Consider the following 19,007-nt stretch of genomic DNA (forward strand, 5'->3'; position numbering starts at 1 on the left):
GTAGATATTGTCCTCTTTGTGCTTTCTTTTTCAGACTCCCCCTCAAGGTTTTTAAAACGCGTTTGCTTGGTAGAGGTTTCCACACCCTTATTATAAAGAATGTTTCGTTCACCTCCTCGACCAATGTGGGATCTCACAATCCACCCCTCAAGGTCTAGCGTCCTCGCTAGCACTTGTTCCCTTCTCCAATCGATGTGGGATCCCCAAATCTACCCCCATTCGAGGCCCAACGTCCTTGTTGGCACACCACCTTGTGTCCACCCCCTTTCAGGCTTAGCCTCCTCACTGGCACATCGCCCGGCGCTTAGCTAATAGGCCAAACCCACTACTAGCAGATATTGTCATCTTTAAGCTTTTCCTTTCGGGCTTTCTCTCAAGGTTTTTAAAACGCGTCTGCCAAGGAGAGGTTTCCACACCCTTATAAAGAATGTTTTGTTCTCCTCTCCCACCGACGTGAGATCTCACTATAGCTAGCGAGTTCACAATGACTTTTACAAAAACCAAAAGTATGTGTTTGGCCAATAAAAAGCAGTTTACAAAAATTCTCATGGTATTTGATTACATAACCAAAAGTGATCTTGAAAATTCCCCATAAACAAAGCTCCTAATAAACAGAGTTGCAAGGAAAATTGTAGGAAACACAAGGTTAAAGTATTGATTAATCGCTTCACCAACTAAAGTCTCCCAAATACCACCAAAAAGTAAAAAGCTGGGGAAGAAAATAAACTTGCAGAAGAACAAAGCAAGCAAGAAAACAGTGAACAAATCAAAAGCGAGCTAATCAATCCTTTGAAGAATTTATATCTCGTGATATCCCATCCATATGGCTTTTTTCTTTATCTAGTCAAAAAGATAATCAAGATTCCAGAAACAACTCAGTCGAAAATTTCAACAATTCAACACGAGAAACTCTAATTTTGTTCATATCACATCGAAACTCAAAACTCATCGGAAATTCGAAAATCGCGTCTAAAATCAAAGAGCAAAAGAAGATCAAATCATCGAATACTCAAATTCCTATGCAATCCATACCTCCGCGATTCTAATCTCGTCTTGAAGCTCGTGGAACCGATTGTTCAACCTCCGTTTCAGATCCTCCGCCCTGTGCACATTAACGAGAACGCCATTGTCAAAAGAAATGGAAAATGATAAGGAAATTTGTGCTTCAAAACGAGTTTGATTAGGGTTTCGTTTACCTGCTGCAAGCTCGAACAGTCGATCGCCCCCTGGCAAAAAAAGGAGGAGAAAGCGAAGGGGGAAAGAAGGGTTTGACCGGTCAACAGATTCGAATCTCTAACTCTTAATTTATTTCCCAATTTTATTTATTTTGATTTTAATATTAATCGGATAAATAAACAACAACATGGTTGGTAAGTACTTCTAAAAACTAAAACATGGTCACTTCATGGACATCCCGACTAACTCGAAAATATAGTTACAATCCAATATGACGTTTGAAACCCTAAAACGTAACGATCCAGATTCACCGCTAGCAGATATTGTCTTCTTTAGGCTTTCCCTTTCGGGTTTCCTCTCAATGCTTTTAAACGCGTCTGCTAAGGAAAGGCTTCTACACCCTTATAAATGGTGGTTTGTTCTCCTCCCCAACCAACGTTAGACCTCACAATCCACCCCCTTTGGGGCCCAGCGTCCTCGCTGGCACTCTTTCCTTCCTCCAATTAATGTGGGGCCGCCCCCAAATCCACCCCCCCTTTGGGGCCAGCGTCTTTACTGGCACACCGCCTTGTGTCTACCCCCCTTCGGGGAACAACGAGAAGGCTGACACATCGTCCGATGTCTAGCTCTAATACCATTTGCAACGCCCCAGATCCACCGCTAGCACATATTGTCCTTTTTGGGTTTTCCCTTTCAGGCTTCCCATCAAACCTTTAAAACTAAATGGTAGTTTATTCTCCTCCCCAACCAACGTGGGACATCACAAAATATTTAATGTTTGTAACTCGAAACAGAGGATTGAGTTGAAATTAAGAATATTTAACCTTTGTAACCTGAAAAAAGAGAGTTAAGTTAGACTATGAATATTTGATGTTCGTAACCCGAAAACAAAGAATTGAGTTGGAATTAGGAATATTTGACGTTTGTAACTCGAAAACAAAAGTCAAATTAAAATTAAGAATATTTAACCTTTATAACCAAAAAATAGAGGGTCGAGTTAGAATATATCGGTAAAATATAGAGTCATAATATAACTTTATAACTAATATTTTAATCAATTAAATTATTAACAATAAAAAATTTTATTAAGCAAAAATTTAACATAAATACCCATTAAACTATTTTCTTAGTAATTAAATACAAAATAAAATAAACAAAAACTAAATATTTTCCTCCCATTAAAAAAAAAAATCTAAAAATTCCTCAATTTATACCGAATAAAATTATTTTATTTTATTTTATTTATTTATCTTTTTTAAAAAAATAAAAAAATAAAGAAAATAATATTTAAAATCCCAAAAATGAGAAATTTCCCAAATTTGTAAATAGAGCTCTTCTTAGATAAGAGGGTCAGAAATCATTGACGGCGCGATTTATCCACTCCTCTCTACAACTAAGCCCCAACTCGAACACTCAACTCACTTTTCCCTCAAAACAATGCACAAATCCACTAAATAGTGCTTGCCTCCGCTCCCCTTGATGCGTATATATATATATATACACACAATTTATTATATATATATATATACACACACATATTTCTTCAAGACCATGCTATTTCATCGAAACCTCAAACCTTCCCCTTCCCCTATACCTTTCTTGTTCGAAATCCAAGCAAGAACAACCCAACCCCACGTAATTTTTCCACATTCCAATCAAAACCCATCTCTGAATTTGCCCCAAAACCCCTTTTGTTTCACCTTCGAACTCAGATCCATAGGTTGGAGCCCTGTTTCAATCCAAACGCTGCCCTGATTCTGTGTGGATTTGTGTTAATCTGTGCGTTTTTCAATGTGGTTTGGCGACAGGGCGTAAGAGAAACAGGGCGTGGCTATGGCGGGTCAGGTGGTGAGAGTGAAGAGGGAGATATTTGAAGCATGCATGACGTGCCCTCTGTGTAAGAAGCTATTGAAGGAAGCTACTACTATATCTCTTTGTCTTCACACGTGTAAGTTCATCTATTTGATTTATGAAGATGATTTTTTGTTGCATGTTTTGGGTTTTCCCTTCTTGGGTTATTGTTTTTTAGTTGTTTGATGATCTGGGTTGCTGCTAATTTTGCTGCTTGTGATGGATTTTTGAAGCTGTTTTCGTTTTGATTCATGAGAACTAGTGTGGTAAATTGGGTTATTGTGTTCTTGTGCTCTTTAGATTGAACTATTCCAAAGTTCTTACGTGAAATCATTCACCTTGTGGTTTTGATTCTTATATCATGACATTTGGATCAATATCCGTGTTAGTGTTCATCTTCTTTTGTTTTTCATGGCTCTTTTGCTTGTTCTCTTTGAATAGTTTACTTCAGCTTAGTTTAGCTGAATTTGGTTGCTCTTTCTTCTATCCCCTAATTAGCTTATTTACGGATCATGGGAGATTCCCACGTTGGTTGGGGAGGAGAACGAAATACACTTTACGGGTGTGGAAACCTTTCCCTAGCGGATGTGTTTTAAAGCCCAACAGGGAAAGCCCAAAAAGGACAATATCTGCTAGCGGTGAACTTGGGCTGTTACAAATGGTATTAGAGCCAGACATCGGAGGATGTGCTACCCAAAGGGGTAGACATGAGGCGGTGTGCTAGTAAGGACGCTGGGCCTCAAATGAGGTGGATTGTGAGAATTCCACATTGGTAGGGGAGGATAACGAAACACCCTTTGTGAGGGTGTGAAAACCTTTCCCTAGCAGACGCGTTTTAAAAACTTTGAAGGGGAAGCCCGAAAGGGAAAGCCCGAAGAGGACAATATCTATTAGCGGTGGGCTTAGGCTGTTACAAATGGTATCAGAGCCAAACACTGGATGATGTGCCAGTGAGGAGGTTGTTCCCCAAAGGGGTAAACACGAGGCAGTGTGCCAATAAGGACGCTGGGCCCCGAAGAGGGTGAATTTGGTTGGGGTCCCACATCGATTGGTGAAAGAAACGAGTGCCAGCAAGGATGCCGGGGCGGATTGTAGAATCCCACATTGGTTGGGGAGGAGAACGAAACACCCTCTATAAGGGCGTGGAAACCTTTCCCTAGCAGACGCGTTTTAAAAACCTTGAGGGGTTGCCCAGAAGGGAAAACCCAAAGCGGACAATATCTGCTAGCGGTGGGCTTGGGCTGTTACAAATCATTTGGTTACATTACAAAGACTCGAAATCTGTACTGATTTAGTTTTTCAGCTCACTAACTTGGTACTTAAATAACGAGGTAGTGCAATTTTTGAATCTATCATGTTCTTCAACAATTCTAAACTTTCGAGATCGAACGGTCTATGTATGTAACGGTCTCTGCTGTTGATCTTTTCATCAATGTTTCTGTTCTTGCTTGCTGAACATCAAGAAAATGAGAATTCTATATGGATATCTATGTTTGGAACTCTGAGTATCTATCGAAAACTACTTACATGTTGCTGTAATGCATATATTTTTAGATGATTGTGTTCATTGCTTTCTGTATTGACTTGCTGAACACTGCTGTTCCATTGAATTGTTGGCTACTAAGGCCGTCTGCTACGAATGGGATCGTTAGTCTTCGCTGTATCGTCGTTAACATTTTGATTTTGAAAAGTATCAGTCGTTGTACCGATGTTAAACAAGTTTCAAAATCGAAAAACAGAATTTGATAACAATTTTTCTTAATTTTCAGATTTTATTTAAAAAATGTTGATAAATAAACTTATTTATGAAAACAAAAACTCGATCAAATTGTGCGAAGATTTTGTTCACCAGCTACCGTAAGTGCTTTTATACCTGCAAATTGTGAAATTGCATGTGAGATCCCACGTCAATTGGAGAGGGGAACGAAACATTTTTTATAAGGCTGTGGAAACCTCTCCCTAACAGACGTGGTTTAAAAACCTTGAGGGGAAACGAAGGGGAAAGCCCAAAAAAGGACAATATTTGCTAGCGGTGAGCTTGTGCCATTACAAAAGGTATCAGAGTCAGACACCGGGCAGTGTGTCAGTGAAGACGCTGGGCCCCGAAAGGGGGTGGATTGTGAGATCCCACATTGGTTGGAGAGGAGAACAAAGCATTCTTTATAAAGGTGTGGAAACCACTCCCTAGCAAACGTGTTTTAAAAACCTTACAGGGAAGCCCGAAGGGGAAAGCTCAAAGAAGACAATATTTGCTAGCGGTGGGCTTGGGCTGTTACAAATGGTATCAAAGTCACACCGGGCGGTGTGCTGGCGAGGACGCTGGGCCCCAAAGGGGGGTGGATTGTGAGATCCCACATCGGTTGGAGAGGTAAACGAAGCATTAAGGGTATGGAAACCTCTTCTTAGCATACACGTTTTAAAAATCTTGAGGGAAAGTCCAAAAAGAACAATATTTGCTAGCGGTGGGCTTGGGCCGTTACATTGCACCTCCCATTCTATGCTTATCAATATCCGTATTTGTTCGTGAATTTTATGAGTATAACATCCCATTACTTCCACAAACACATATATCAGTGGCTTTTGAAATGCTAGCTTTGTAGTGCATTAAAATGTTGGTTGCATATCAGTTTGCAGGAAATGCATTTATGAGAAGCTCTCAGATGAGGAGGTTGATTGTTGTCCTGTATGCAACATTGATCTGGGCTGTCTTCCTGTGGAGAAACTGAGGTCTGTTCTTTTATTTTTTGCAGTTTCCTCTAATGACATGATTTGACAGCTCTCGAGAGCGTATAGCTGTTAGGTAAAGTGCTTTGTTGGGATGAAAGAACTGTCTATGTTCGTAAAAAAATTTGTCGAGGTGTATGCTTTCGTGCTTTTCTATTTTATAAAGAGTGTTGTTGATACTATTTCCAGTGGCGGTAATAGAGTCGTGTTGCTCGGTATATCGAGGCAATTTGTTTGAGGAAGGTGTTAAAACTAGAGATGAAACATTAATGTATGAAGCGGGGACTATGTGAGATCTTACGTCGGTTGGGGAGGAGAACAAAACATTCTTTATAAGGGTGTAGAAATCTCTCCTTAGTAGATGTGTTTTAAAGACCTTGAGGGGAAGCTCGAAAGGGAAAGGCCAAAGATGTCAATATCTGCTCGTAGTGGGCTTAGGATGTTACAAATGGTATCAGAGCCAGACACCGGGTGATGTGTCAACGAGGAGGCTGAGTCTCAAAGGGGAGTGGACACGAGACAGTGTGCCAGCAAGGACGCTGGGTCTCGAAGGGGGGGGGTCCCACAATTGATTGGAGAAGGGAACAAGTGCCAGCGAGGACGCTGGGCCTTGAAGGAGGGTAGATTGTGAGATCCCACATCAGTTGGAGAGGAGAACGAAACATTCTTTATAAAGGTGTGGAAACCTCTCTCTAGTAGACACGTTTTCAAAACCTTGAGGGGAAGCCAGAAAGGGAAAGCCCAAAGAGGACAATATCTGCTAGCAGTGGGCTTGGGCCGTTACAAATGGTATCAGAGCCAGACACCAGGCAATATGCCAGCGAGGAGGCTGAGCCCTGAAAGGGGGTGGACACGAGGCGGTATGCCAACAAGGACGCTGGGTCTCAAAGGGGGTGGATTGGGGGGGTCCCACATTGATTGGAGAACGGAATGAGTTCCAGCGAGGATGTTGGGCCTCGAAGGGTGGTGGATTGTGAGATCCCACATCAGTTGGGGAGGAGAACGAAACATTCTTTATAGGAGTGTGGAAACCTCTCTCTAGCATACACGTTTTCAAAACTTTAAGGGGAAACCCAAAAGGGAAAGCGGAAGAAAATTGTCAACTTTTTCCCGGAGATGTCTTTTGGACTCGATTTCTTACTGCTAAAGTCTAGATGCGTTCTCGAGTTTCCAAAAGGCCTTTTTTGGTACGAGAGCTTCAAGAAGGTCCTCGATCCGGTGTCTCCTTTGATGGGATTTCGTAACGCTAAAATTTAGATGCTTTCGTTCGACTGCTCAGGCATTTAATGTTATAGCATTTAGATGATCTCAGCTGCAACATTAGATTTGTATTTATATTTTGCAGGCCAGACCACAATTTACAAGATATCAGAGCCAAAATATTTCCTCTCAAGAGGAGAAAGATAACCGCACCCGAAGTGTCGCCCTTGGCTATGTTACCCGTGAAAAGGAAGGAGCGATCGCTATCTTCGTTGGTGGTAAACACTCCCAAAGTACCAATCCAGAGTAGCGGCTTGACTGGAAGACGATCGAAGAATGTTGCAAGAAAGGCTTCGACTTTACGAGGATGTAGTGTCGGGATCGAGGAACCGCTAAAGAAAGAAGAAGATTCAGGAGAAGATCATACACCAAGTTCCAGCTCTTCTGATTATTTGACTAAAAACGTTCGGCACAGAAGGCCCGACTCATCTTTTGCCGAGCCATCTAACAGTACAAGACACGAGGATCTTACAGTAGAAGGAAAAGCTGATCTCTGGACACCCTTGAATTGTTTGGTCGAAGCTGCTAACCGAACGAAGTCAACCAAACTAAATTTCCAAGACCCATCAATGGCCAAACTCGAACCATCGATCGTTGCTGATGCTGATCTCAATGCACAAGAAACCAATGCAAAACCGCTGTCACTTGGAGCTCCGAATTATGGACCGTGTATGCCGAAAACAAGAAATAAAGAGCATGGAAGCCACCTAAAGGCAAAGGATAACCATAATAATGGGACGACATCACTCCCAGAATCCATGAAACGTCGAAGGTTACGAGCAGTAGCTCGGAACAAGGCAGCTGCGTCTGTCGAGCTAGGCTCGACAGCACAAGCTGTGCTCGATGCGTCGGCCGATAAATGTAGAAGAAATAACTCGATTTGGTTCACATTAATCGCTTCAGAAGACAGGTAACATACCCAACCTATCAAATACATATTATTTGAGTTCTTGTTTGACTGATTTGTTCTTATAAATTTTAGGAAAGGAGGCTTTCCGTTGCCTCAAATATCAACTTCTTACTTGAGAATAAAGTAAGTTCTTCATTTATATTTCATGAATCTTATAAGAACAAATACGTTCTCGACACCGTGTAAGAACGTTACTGTTGCTACTCATCGAATTTTCGATACTCGCTGATTAATATGCTGTTCTAAATGTTCATTTATTCGCTCGTTACGCTACAGAGATGGGAAAATGCCTGTTTCGTCTATCCAAAAGTACCTTGTAAAGAAACTAGATCTTGAGAGTGAAGCTGAGGTATTTAATTTCACGAGCTCGATCTCGAAGTGGTTAAGTCGAATATGTTGTTTTGATTCATGTTACATCTCAGGTGGAAATATCGTGTCGGGGTCAGCCGGTGCTACCAACGCAGCAGCTACAAAACTTGGTCGACTTGTGGTTTCGAACGGCGTCCACGGCTAAGAAAATTCCAGCATCTGTTGGCTCGTCTGCTAAGGACTTTGTTATGGTCCTCTCGTACCGTCGGAAAGTTCATACCCCTTAACGAGGTTCTTGATCTTGTTCTTGGTTCTGTATGTTGTTTACGTGTTGGCGTAATGTTTTATGAGCATTGCATTCCGAATCCGAAGCCTTTGGGTTCGTCGTATTTACGTGAACTTGCTGATGATTATTATATATCTGAATTCTTTGATTGTTTTATTTCATTGGTATATCCTATATAATGAACGGTTGTTCGAATGCTGTTTTGGGTCGTTTTCCTGATTCGTCTGTCACTGATCTCACTCGGGTTACTTCTGTTGCTACGATTCGTAAAGGTGGTTGCTAATGTTTTGACGAGTTGAGCTCGTCGAGCTGGAGAGCTCGACTTTAACTCGTCTGTTACAACAAAATGTTGTGTGAAAAACATCATAAGAATAATGAAGGTGGGGATGTTTTCAAGATAAAACAAGATGGGAGGTTCTGCAAATGGCCATTTTTCTTTTAAAATAATGATAGTGAGCATGTCTCACGGACTCGATCGTGATAAGATTGACGTCCTAGGGAGTATAATTCACAGACTCGATCATGATTATGTAACAGCCCAAGCTTATCGCTAGTAGATATTGTCTGTTTTTGTACGTTACATATTGCTGTCTCACAGTTTTAAAACGTGTATGCTAGGGAGAGATTTCCACATCCTTATAAGGGATATCTTACAGTCCATCTCCCTTGGGGGCCAACGTCTTTCCATCTCCCTTGGGGGCCAACGTCTTTGTTGGCACACTGTCCCATATTTAGTTCAGATATCATTTGTAACAGCCGACATATTTAGTTCAGATATCATTTGTAACAGCCCAAATTGGGGGTCAACGTCCTTGTTGACACACTGCCTCATATTTAGTTTTGATATCATTTGTAACCGCCCAAGTCCACAGATAATATCCCACAATCCATCTGTGATTAAGGAGAGGTTTTCACTTCCTTATAAGGAATACTTAGGATATCTCACAATCCATCTCCCTTGGGGTCAACGTCGTTGTTGGCACATTGCCCCATATTTAGTTCTGATATCATTTGTAACAGCCCAAGTCTACCGCTAATAGATATTATCCACTTTGACCCATTAGTATCGCTGTCAGCCTCATAATCTTAAAACGTGTAGAGTTATTCACACCCTTATAAAGAATATTCCGTTCCTCTTTACAACTAATACGGGCTAACGTGTAACGTGTAGAGTTCTCCACACCCTTATAAAGAATATTTCGTTCCTCTTTACAACTAATACGGGCTATGTCACGGATAATAACATCCTAACTTCTTTTCTCTCTCCCCTCAAAAACTGGATGGAACAGACACGTGGAGAGCAGGGATTGGATAATAGAGGATTGAGAATAAGGAGCTGCTGTTCTCATATCCAAATTGTATGGTGCATAAACAACACTCCTCACTATCCATCACAACTTTTAAAGGGAACTGAGTGTTAAGAGCCAAACAAACCCTTCCCCTTCCCCTTCGCCACCTCTAGCAGCTTCTCTCGCCGGAAAAAATGGCTTCCACTCTGCTTTCTCACTCCGGGATTACCCTCAAAGGATCACCCAAGCTTCTTCCGCCGCCACTAATGGCAGCTCACAGTGAGTTTCTTCAATTTCAAACACCATTGTCAGTATTATTTTTATTGTTCATCTTACCGTTTTCCGTTTATTAGCTGTTCTTCGATTAATACACGTTAAGGTCTCGAAAACAATTTAGTTTGAATCGTGTCAAAAATACGCAACGGGAAACACTCGCACTCTTTGTTAACACAAATCGTAAAGATATTACTTAGACACTCTATAGAAACTAAATGCACTCTTTGTTAACACCAATCATAAACAAATCACAAGACACTATGTAGAAACTACTTGCACTTTGTACTAAAACCTGCTAGTGGAGGAAGACCTCCTAAGGATAAGAGACATAGGGCCAACCCCATCCCTTGGAAGACTCAAGAAAGACAAGATCAATATTCCTTTACAGTCAGAAAAGAAGAAGAAACGGAAAACCCTCAAGATTAATGAGAGTGAACTCTCAGTCAATCCTCAAGAAGAAGAAATGAGAGTGAACCCTTGGTCTCTTTTCTTTCACTCGGTAAACTCAATCACTTGTCCCTGATGGAATGGAAAGAGCATCTTCGAAGCAGCATCGAATTCCATTGATTATGGATCACCTTCTTTTCACCAATCATCAGGAGATTACAAGACACTCTGTAGAAACTACTTGTACTCTGTGCTTTGACCAATGGTAAGGAGATTACAAAACACTCGGTACAAACTACTTGGCACTATATACTTTGGTCAATGGTAAAGAGATTACAAGACACTCTGTAGAAACTACTTGACACTGCTTTGAATTTCTTTTGAGATAAAAACGACTAAACAATCTATTCTTAAAATATCTAAATTTTTTTTCAAGATATCTTTATTCTAAATGAAAAAGCTCACCCCGGTCTTTAGATGAGAAAGCCCAACGATCCATTTATAGGAAATGTTATAACTCAACTCATTGTTCTTCTTTTAACGATGAACTACTCCGGTACAACAAGTTAAAGGGACCTCTACACTCTGTCTCCAGTGCGTAGGGCCGATCCCCATGTGCTCTAGAGGGAAGACCGAAAAATTTGTGTTAAACAGAAAGAAAGTAGGTTTTTGTCTTGTTTAGGCATTTGGTGTCCTACAATGTGTTCGTATAATTATTGGGTATAATTCTATTGGGTCAGTGATAATAGTTGTTACTCATTATCAAATAACAAAAAGACATAGTTAGTAGAAGATCGAACTATCGACCATTGAACGTGAAATTTTGTAGGATTGCCCGTGGTGCAAAAGATGAAGAAGGGAGGGATTAAGTGCAAGTTGGAAGAGAAGCAAGAAGGAAAGAGGTCAAAAGAAAGCCTGATTTCCGGGACGGTGGCGGCCATGGCGACGACCGTGGTGGCAATGGCGGGTCCGGCGGTGGCGCTGGTGGATGAGAGGTTGAGCACAGAAGGAACAGGGCTGCCTTTTGGTTTAAGCAACAACCTTCTTGGGTGGATTCTGGCAGGGATGTTTGGTTTCATTTGGGCTCTTTATTTTGTTTATGCTTCATCCTTGGAGGAAGATGAAGATTCTGGTTTGTCACTTTGAATCACTCATAACATTTCTTCATCAAAATTTGATTTTGATTTACTAAATTGTTAATAAACAAGCGATTATCGCTATTTTAGTCTCGTTTTTTTAATGAAACGTTATTCCTCTCGACGATGTTGACCAAAATTAGTAATGAAAATAAAATGTGGGAATCACTAGAACATGTGGGTCGGCTACAAATTAGGGGTGTTCATGTGACTCGAGAACTCGACCAACTTGAACTATGGGAATCGATTAGGGGTGTTGGTTTATGGGTTGAGATTTTTTTTCGTTGGGTCAACCTGACCAACTCGAAACTAGGGTTACAACTCAATACGACTCTACTTTTAAGATTATCAGGAAGATTAAGAATATTTGACATTTGTAACCGATGTTAGTGATGCATTGTGACTTGTGAATGTTTGATATTTGAGTTTTATGAGATTTTAGTTATTAATGTAACATATACGGTAGATAAGTAGGATTTTATTTGCGAATATCGGTTCATGGGCTGAGTTGTGAACTCTATTTGAGTTACTTGATCGACCAACTTGAAGTTGGTCCAAAAGATTTCTCTAACTCAACCCAACTCACGTCTGCACATATACATAAGCTACAAATATTAAATCGTTACATTATAAATATCGATTTGTTTTAGGGATTATAAGTCTTCTATTTCTCGCCAACAGTACGCTCCTCCTCGAGTTCTCCTCACACCGCAACTAGTAGTCATCTCATCGACACACACAATGAACTCCTTGCCCTCATAGCCATCAACATCCCCTTGCACCACGTCACACGTCTACAAGTCATAACAAAAAAAAAAATAGAGGGTTGAGTTGGGTTAGGTCGTGAAACAATTTTGGGTTTCTTAGGTTACCAATCCAACCTTCCGAGCTTTTGAGTTTGTCCAGAAATGTAACGGCTTAGATCCACCGCTAGCAGATATTGTCCTCTTTGGGTATTTTCTTTCGGGCTTAGATCCACCACTAGCAGATATATTGTTTCATACCCTTATAAAGGGTGGTTTGTTCTCCTCCCCAACCAATGTGGGACATCACAATCCACCCCCTTCGGGGCCCAGCGTCCTTCGCTGGCACACCGCCTCATGTCTACCCCCCCTCCCCCTCCCCTTTCGGGGAATAGCGAGAAGGCTAGCACATCGTCCAGTGTCTAGCTCTAATACCATTTGTAACGGCCCAGATCCACCGCTAGCCGATATTGTCCTCTTTGGGATTTCCCTTTCGAGCTTCCCCTCAAGACTTTAAAACGCGTTTGTTAGGGGAAGGTTTCCACACCCTTATAAACAGTGGTTTGTTCTCCTCCCAACCAATGTGGAACATCACAAGAAAATTTCCTCAACTTAACTCGTGTATATCCCTAATTACACCATAGTCATCCACAATTTTCATCGTTGAGAAGGTTAATTTTTATGGCAAAATCGGAATTTAAACAATAATATTTAATTATAAATAAAATAGGGTGTTTTTAAACAATGTATGACGATGTAACAGGTTGAGCTTGTTCGGGTTTGTATATATCTTTAATATATCATACCGACAATGTTCGATATTATTACCTAACCAAATTTTTATTCTTAATATTTTTAATTAGATACCATCATGTATTTACATATTTATCAAATATTGAATCATGATGAAATTGACAATTATATCAAAGTTTTCTATAAAAATATGAATTAAGATTAGACTAAGTTTAAAAACTTTACTTTAAAAAAGTAATTATAATCAATGCCCTTTCATATCATGAAAAGCCATTATTATTCATAAAATGAAGATAAGTTTTTAAGCAAGGGAGCACGGGTTAGGTTAACTTCCTATTTTCATATAAATCACGTCATACAGTTACGTTGATATGTTTGTTCGAAAAGAATTTTTAAAATTTAAAATACGTTTCACGTCAGTTGGAGAAAAGAACAAAACATTCTTTATATGAGTGTGGAAATCTTTTCCTAGTAGACGCGTTTTAAAACCGTGAGTTTGACGACGATACGTAATGCGCCAAATATGACAATATCTGATGGCAGTGGACTTGGGCTGTTACAAATGGTATTAGAGCTAGACAACAGGTGGTGTGCCAGCGAGGACATTGGCCCCAATAGGTTGAATTGTGAGATTCCATGTTGGTTGTAGTAGACGCGTTTTAAAGCTTTGATGGGAATCTCGAGAGGGAAAACCCAAAAAAGACTAAAAAAACATGACTGTCCAACCTAATTAATTATTAAATATTCGAACTTTGGAGCAAAGTAATTTTCTAATTTGCCCAATTGACGGGAAAATTATATAGTGTACTTATTGTTCTTTGTTTTTAACTCAACACGTGCGGTAGAGATTCAAATCTTCGACGTATAGGTCGAGAGTATATGAGGTATGCTTTGTTCTTAATTCAACTCGTAGAGGTAGAGACTCGAATCTCAGACGTTTTGATCGAGAGTATATATCTTAACTTGTTGAGTTATGCTTTGTTTTTAATTCAACTTGTGAAGGCAGTGATTCGAATCTCTGACCTCTAGTCGAGAGTATATATCTTAAATAGTTAAACTATGCTCAATTTGGCTCGTATGTATTTTCTTTGTTTTAAAACACTGACTCGATATCATTTATAACAGCTCAAGCCTACTGCTAGCAAATACGTCTTCTTTGGGTTCTGCTTAAGGTTTTAAAACGCTGGCTCTGATCTCATTTGTAACGGTATAATATTGTTCTCTTTGAGCTTTCCATTCTGGGCTTTGCCTTAAAGTTTTAAAACGCGTCTAATAGGGAGAGGTTTTCACACTCTTACGAGGAATGATTCGCTTTCATCTCCAACCAATGTACATACTATCGACCAAAACGTCAAAAGATTTTCCAATGTCCCATTTGTCAGCTAAGAAAGAAAAAAAAACGGTACTGAACTTTAAGAAATGTGTTCCGAAGAGAACATTACTGGGTGTAGTCAGCACAATAATATACCGACCCTAAATAATCATAGTATGCATGTCTGAACAATTCAAAATAAATTCAATAATTTCAATTTTATACGCTTCGTCGTGTAAAACTATCAACCACACTATCCCGACCCAACCCGACGAGTTTTTTAATAAGGTGGGAAGTGAGCACATGGGAAGGGTACCCCAACAGCCAAAGCATGTAGTTTTAAAATGGCATTTAGGGCATACCATTACCACCCACCATCCTTGTCTAACCCAAAATACAGCATCCCATGTGGGGCCAATCCTAATCCAACGCCTCTCATTGCACCATCTTTTCCTAATCTCTATTGTCAGCCGTTGGATCAAAAAGGGCCTTTGTGTCCTTAAAATTCAAAGACACCCTCCTTTAATTTGTGTAGCTCATTACCCAAACACCCTTTACCTGCCCATGTCCCCACCTCTTACCATTTGATTCCCCTTGCCCTTCCCATGTCCCCTTCCCACTCTCCTTTTGATTCCTACACGTATTTCAATTTCGTTTCGAATTAATTAAACTTTTGGGTCGGGTAGCAGATTCTTGAAATCTCAAAGTCGTATAGGCAGAATTCTCTGTATCAACCGTTTATGGAATAGCTCTCGGGAATCTAAATTACTATTCTAACTGAATGGAAGTGTTTATAGTTTACTATAGTTTAAGACATTTTTTAAGTTTGAACATGTAACAGCTCAAGCTTACCACTAGCAGATACTGTTCGTTTTAGCTTGTTACTATCATCATCAGCCTCACGTTTTTTAAAATATGTTTGTTAGGGAGAGATTAGCTCAAGCCCATAGATAGCAGATATTGTCCGTTTTTGCTTGTTACGTATACCGTCAGCCTCATGGTTTCTAAAGCACGTCTATTAGGAAGAGATTTCCACACCCTTATAAGCACTGCCTCGTTCCACTCTCCAACCGATGTGAGATCTCACAACCCACCCCCTTGAGTGTTAGTATCCTCGCTGGCACACTGCTCGGTGTTTGACTCTAATACCATTTATAATAGGTCACGTTCACCCCTAGCATATATTGTCCGTTTTAGCCTGTTACGTATGGACGTCAGCCTCACAATTTTAAAAATGCGTCTATTAAGAAGAGGTTTCCACACCCTTATAAGCAAATCTTCGTTCCCTTCTACAACCAACGTGGGATCTCAAACGTCAATTCTGCTCAAAATTTAAGAATTAAAATAACAAGTTAAAAACTAAAAAAAATAATAAATTGAGTAAATTTATTATTCGATCTAAAATAATTAGTTTATGAAAGAAGAAAAAAATCAATCATAATTTTGAGCGCGTGTATAACACGCGCCATGATAGAAAGTGGGGAAATTATACGCATTTTGGTTTGATCGCCATCTATAAAATACGTTTCAGTGGTTATTTGGGCCAACGCGCATTCCATTTCTCCCCCTTTCCCACTTTCCCGTCCGATTCTCTGCACTTTCTGTTTGTTTCCCGAGAAAATTAAAAAACCCATCGGAAAATTAAGCGAAACCCATTTGAGAAAGAGAAGAAAAAATGGCGTTTGAGAAAGATCTCAACTTGGAAGCCACGGAGCTCCGACTTGGCCTGCCGGGAACCTCGCCGGACAATCAATCTCCTCCGATCAACTCCAACAAAAGAGCTTTGCCGTCCGACGACCAAAACCTGCCGGATTCCGCCCGAGAAAATAACTCCGATCCCACAAAATGCACCCCGGAAACTCCGCCTCCCACCAAGTAAGTATGGTTGGATGAAAAGAAAAGTCTCGGGAATAATTGTGAGTTTATAATTAAGAAATACTCTCTCAATTAGGGAACCAAAATGCAAATCCACCAGAGTGTGTATTCAAAGTGGACAATATCGTACCATTGTGGAGAGTCGTGTTTGTCTAACAAGCACTTTATGAAAAATTTGATAGAAAGACGTTTATATTTATCTCGTCCGGGAATAATCGTGGGTTTATAATTAAAGAATACTGTCTCCATTGGTACGAAGCATATTGGGAAGTCTAAAACAAATCCACCAGAGCTCAAAGTGGACAATATCATACTACTACCAAGAGTCATGTTCGTCTAAAAAAATTTAACAGAAAGACATTCTTTATTTGTCAGGGCACAGGTTGTGGGGTGGCCGCCGGTCAGATCGTTCAGAAAAAATTCTTTTCAAGTGAAGAAAAAAGATGAGGCGGCGGCGGCCGGAGGAATGTTCATAAAGGTGAGCATGGATGGAGCTCCGTTTCTAAGGAAGGTTGATCTCAAGATCTATGGAGGATATCCTGAGCTTCTTCAAGCTTTGGAGAACATGTTCAAATTCTCTCTTGGTAAATTTCTAATTTTATTTTTCTTTTTGATCTCTAGATCTTGAAATGGAAATTTATGAGTTGTTTTTTTGTTGTTGTAGGGAAGTTTTGTGAGAGAGAAGGGTATAACGAATCGGAATTCGTCCCGACTTATGAAGATAAAGATGGCGATTGGATGCTCGTCGGCGACGTTCCATGGGAGTAAGTTTCATATCTCTATCTATAATGAATTTTCGTGCAACTTTTTCGATTAAAACTCATGTTCTAGGATCAGGTTTAGGGTTCTAAAATTCGATAATCTAGAAAACATGGTCGATCCGATCAAACCCGAATTCACGAAACGAAATTTTTTAACATTATCAATTCGATCCAACTCAACCCGTTTGAGTTGGGTTATAAACTTATTTAAATTGGGTCGAAAAATGTCCTAACTCATACCCTTGAACCCAATAAGTAGAGCAGCCTTGAACCCATACCCTTGATTCCTGCCTTGAGCCTCAGCCCGTAGGACCAACGGTTGCTGTTTGGTCTGGATAAGCAGGCATGGACAGGCTCCTCGAGCGGATACGTGTTTGAAAATTTTACAACTAAAATAATTGAATTGGGTCGAAAATGTCCTAACTTGATCCAACCGAACCCATGAATTCATTATCTAATAAAAATTGTTTGTGTTCGAAAATTTTACGACTAAAATAATTGAATTGGGTCGAAAAAATGTCATAACCCGACCCGACCGAACCCAAAAACATCCCTAAATCTCGTTCTTTGCGGACTAATTAAAGATGGGTTTATATGTAATTTTGCAGGATGTTTATGAGCTCATGCAAGAAGCTTAGAATCATGAAGGGATCAGAGGCCAAAGGATTGGGGTGTGGAGCAGTGTGAAGAAGAAGAAGAAGGATAACTGCTCTGGTTTTTGGTCATCGGAAAAGCTGTGGAACTTCATCACAGCCGCCGTGGATTTGCCGGCGGAGATCCGCCGCCGGCCGCCTCTCCGATGATGTGATCAATTTCTCGTGTAAATTTTAATGAAAAATCAGATCTTGATATACTTAGAGAGAGGCTGATGAACAAGACCCGAAAATAATAAGGGAATTATTATTATTATTAAATTTTTTTTTTTGGTGATTATTCGTATTAAATTTTTTGGGGGAAATTATGTTAATTAATTACCCAAAGAATTTGTATATTTTATATGATATAATCATCAATTCCAAGAGAAGGGTTTTTTTTTTTTCCTTATAATAGAATATTTACATGTAATATTTTGCGGGTTTAAGCGATCGATCGGTCAAGTACGACATTTAAAAACATGCAAGTTTCGACTTTTTTAGTAGTTTCTATCCTTCATGGAGTTGGGAATCACGGATCTTCACAATGGTATGATATTGTCCAATTTGAGCATAAGCTCTCGTGACGAGATTTAAAAACATGCAAGTTCGACTTTTTAGTAGTTTCTATCCTATAGAGGATTAGGAATCACGGATCTCCACACTGATATGATATTGTCCACTTTGAGCATAAGCTCTCATAACGAGATTTAAAAACATGCACGTTTTGACTTTTTTAGTAGTTTCTATTCACAATTGTATGATATTGTCCACTTTGAGCATAACCTCCATGGCTTTCCCCAAAAGATCTCTTACCAATGGAGATAATATTTCTCACTTATAAATCCATGATCTTTCACTAAATTAACTAATGTAGGACTCACTCCCAATAATTGTCAACAGCAATTAAGGTTAGGCGAAGAGAAGAGACGAGAGATGTGAATATTACATTAGACGAAAAATGGAAGATACAAATGACAATGAAGACTGAGGACGAATGTTGACAGATGAAAAACAAAGCTCAAGTGTGAGTGACCGAAACTCACGAGCTTGCCACTATTGTAACTCACGAGTTATCTTTGCAACCCGAGAGCTGTGAAACCAATAGACCAAAATGGTTTTAGGTTCAGAATCCAAATCCACCTGAACTCGAACCAGTATGCCAAGTGTCACAATTGCACTTTTGATGGCTGCGAACTTGCAATTGTGCGGCACTCACTTTCCAACGACAAGTGAGCTAAGCCAATTCGTTCTTGCGTCGCCTACAAGCCTCTGGCCTCAGTTTTAAGAGGAGATTTTAGAAAACGAGGGCAGAGAGAGATTTTTT

General features: G+C 40.0%; 3 protein-coding genes and 1 long non-coding RNA gene across 6 annotated transcripts; 3 read left to right on the forward strand and 1 right to left on the reverse strand.

Annotated features, from left to right (window-relative positions):
- Window positions 1-764: 764 nt before the first annotated feature.
- Window positions 765-1,298, reverse strand: LOC111443975. Its single transcript, XR_002710624.1, has 2 exons — window positions 1,197-1,298; window positions 765-1,102 (listed from the first exon to the last, which is right to left on the reverse strand). It is a non-coding gene; the product is annotated as an uncharacterized LOC111443975 (long non-coding RNA).
- A 1,269-nt stretch (window positions 1,299-2,567) lies between these two features.
- On the forward strand, window positions 2,568-8,715 carry LOC111443971 (E3 ubiquitin protein ligase DRIP2-like). Of its 2 annotated transcripts, XM_023081849.1 has the most exons (7): window positions 2,568-2,896; window positions 2,985-3,124; window positions 5,655-5,754; window positions 7,097-7,921; window positions 7,994-8,044; window positions 8,198-8,270; window positions 8,344-8,715. In XM_023081849.1, exons 2-7 carry the CDS (start codon window positions 3,010-3,012, stop codon window positions 8,515-8,517), a joined length of 1,338 nt encoding a protein of 445 aa, XP_022937617.1. In that variant the 5' UTR covers window positions 2,568-2,896; window positions 2,985-3,009; the 3' UTR covers window positions 8,518-8,715. The 2 variants fall into 2 exon arrangements, with proteins under 2 accessions (XP_022937617.1, XP_022937616.1); XM_023081848.1 differs by having other exon boundaries at window positions 2,569-3,124.
- Window positions 8,716-9,922: 1,207 nt separating this feature from the next.
- Window positions 9,923-11,728, forward strand: LOC111443974 (photosystem II reaction center W protein, chloroplastic-like). Its single transcript, XM_023081854.1, has 2 exons — window positions 9,923-10,084; window positions 11,298-11,728. Exons 1-2 carry the CDS (start codon window positions 10,000-10,002, stop codon window positions 11,612-11,614), a joined length of 402 nt encoding a protein of 133 aa, XP_022937622.1. The 5' UTR covers window positions 9,923-9,999; the 3' UTR covers window positions 11,615-11,728.
- A 4,225-nt stretch (window positions 11,729-15,953) lies between these two features.
- On the forward strand, window positions 15,954-18,085 carry LOC111444021 (auxin-induced protein 22D-like). 2 transcript variants are annotated; one of them, XM_023081926.1, is made up of 5 exons: window positions 16,088-16,287; window positions 16,663-16,871; window positions 16,952-17,051; window positions 17,657-17,863; window positions 17,902-18,085. In XM_023081926.1, the coding sequence occupies exons 1-4, from the start codon at window positions 16,088-16,090 to the stop codon at window positions 17,733-17,735; spliced, it is 588 nt and encodes a 195-aa protein (XP_022937694.1). In that variant the 3' UTR covers window positions 17,736-17,863; window positions 17,902-18,085. The 2 variants fall into 2 exon arrangements, with proteins under 2 accessions (XP_022937695.1, XP_022937694.1); XM_023081927.1 differs by having other exon boundaries at window positions 15,954-16,287; window positions 17,657-18,085.
- Window positions 18,086-19,007: the final 922 nt, after the last annotated feature.

Source organism: Cucurbita moschata, unplaced genomic scaffold, assembly GCF_002738365.1.
Source record: "Cucurbita moschata cultivar Rifu unplaced genomic scaffold, Cmos_1.0 Cmo_Scf00006, whole genome shotgun sequence".
Lineage (NCBI taxonomy): Eukaryota > Viridiplantae > Streptophyta > Magnoliopsida > Cucurbitales > Cucurbitaceae > Cucurbita > Cucurbita moschata.

What these genes read in the sequence shown, in the direction of transcription:
- LOC111443971 (XM_023081849.1), top strand. Translation starts at nt 3,010, where the DNA reads ATGGCGGGTCAGGTGGTGAGAGTGAAGAGGGAGATATTTGAAGCATGC. An exon ending in CTTCCTGTGGAGAAACTGAG is followed by an intron (nt 5,755 to 7,096) that starts GTCTGTTCTTTT and finishes TATATTTTGCAG; the next exon opens with GCCAGACCACAATTTACAAG. An exon ending in ATCTTGAGAGTGAAGCTGAG is followed by an intron (nt 8,271 to 8,343) that starts GTATTTAATTTC and finishes GTTACATCTCAG; the next exon opens with GTGGAAATATCGTGTCGGGG.
- LOC111443974 (XM_023081854.1), top strand. Translation starts at nt 10,000, where the DNA reads ATGGCTTCCACTCTGCTTTCTCACTCCGGGATTACCCTCAAAGGATCA. An exon ending in GCCACTAATGGCAGCTCACA is followed by an intron (nt 10,085 to 11,297) that starts GTGAGTTTCTTC and finishes GAAATTTTGTAG; the next exon opens with GATTGCCCGTGGTGCAAAAG.
- LOC111444021 (XM_023081927.1), top strand. Translation starts at nt 16,088, where the DNA reads ATGGCGTTTGAGAAAGATCTCAACTTGGAAGCCACGGAGCTCCGACTT. An exon ending in CATGTTCAAATTCTCTCTTG is followed by an intron (nt 16,872 to 16,951) that starts GTAAATTTCTAA and finishes TTGTTGTTGTAG; the next exon opens with GGAAGTTTTGTGAGAGAGAA. An exon ending in GTCGGCGACGTTCCATGGGA is followed by an intron (nt 17,052 to 17,656) that starts GTAAGTTTCATA and finishes GTAATTTTGCAG; the next exon opens with GATGTTTATGAGCTCATGCA.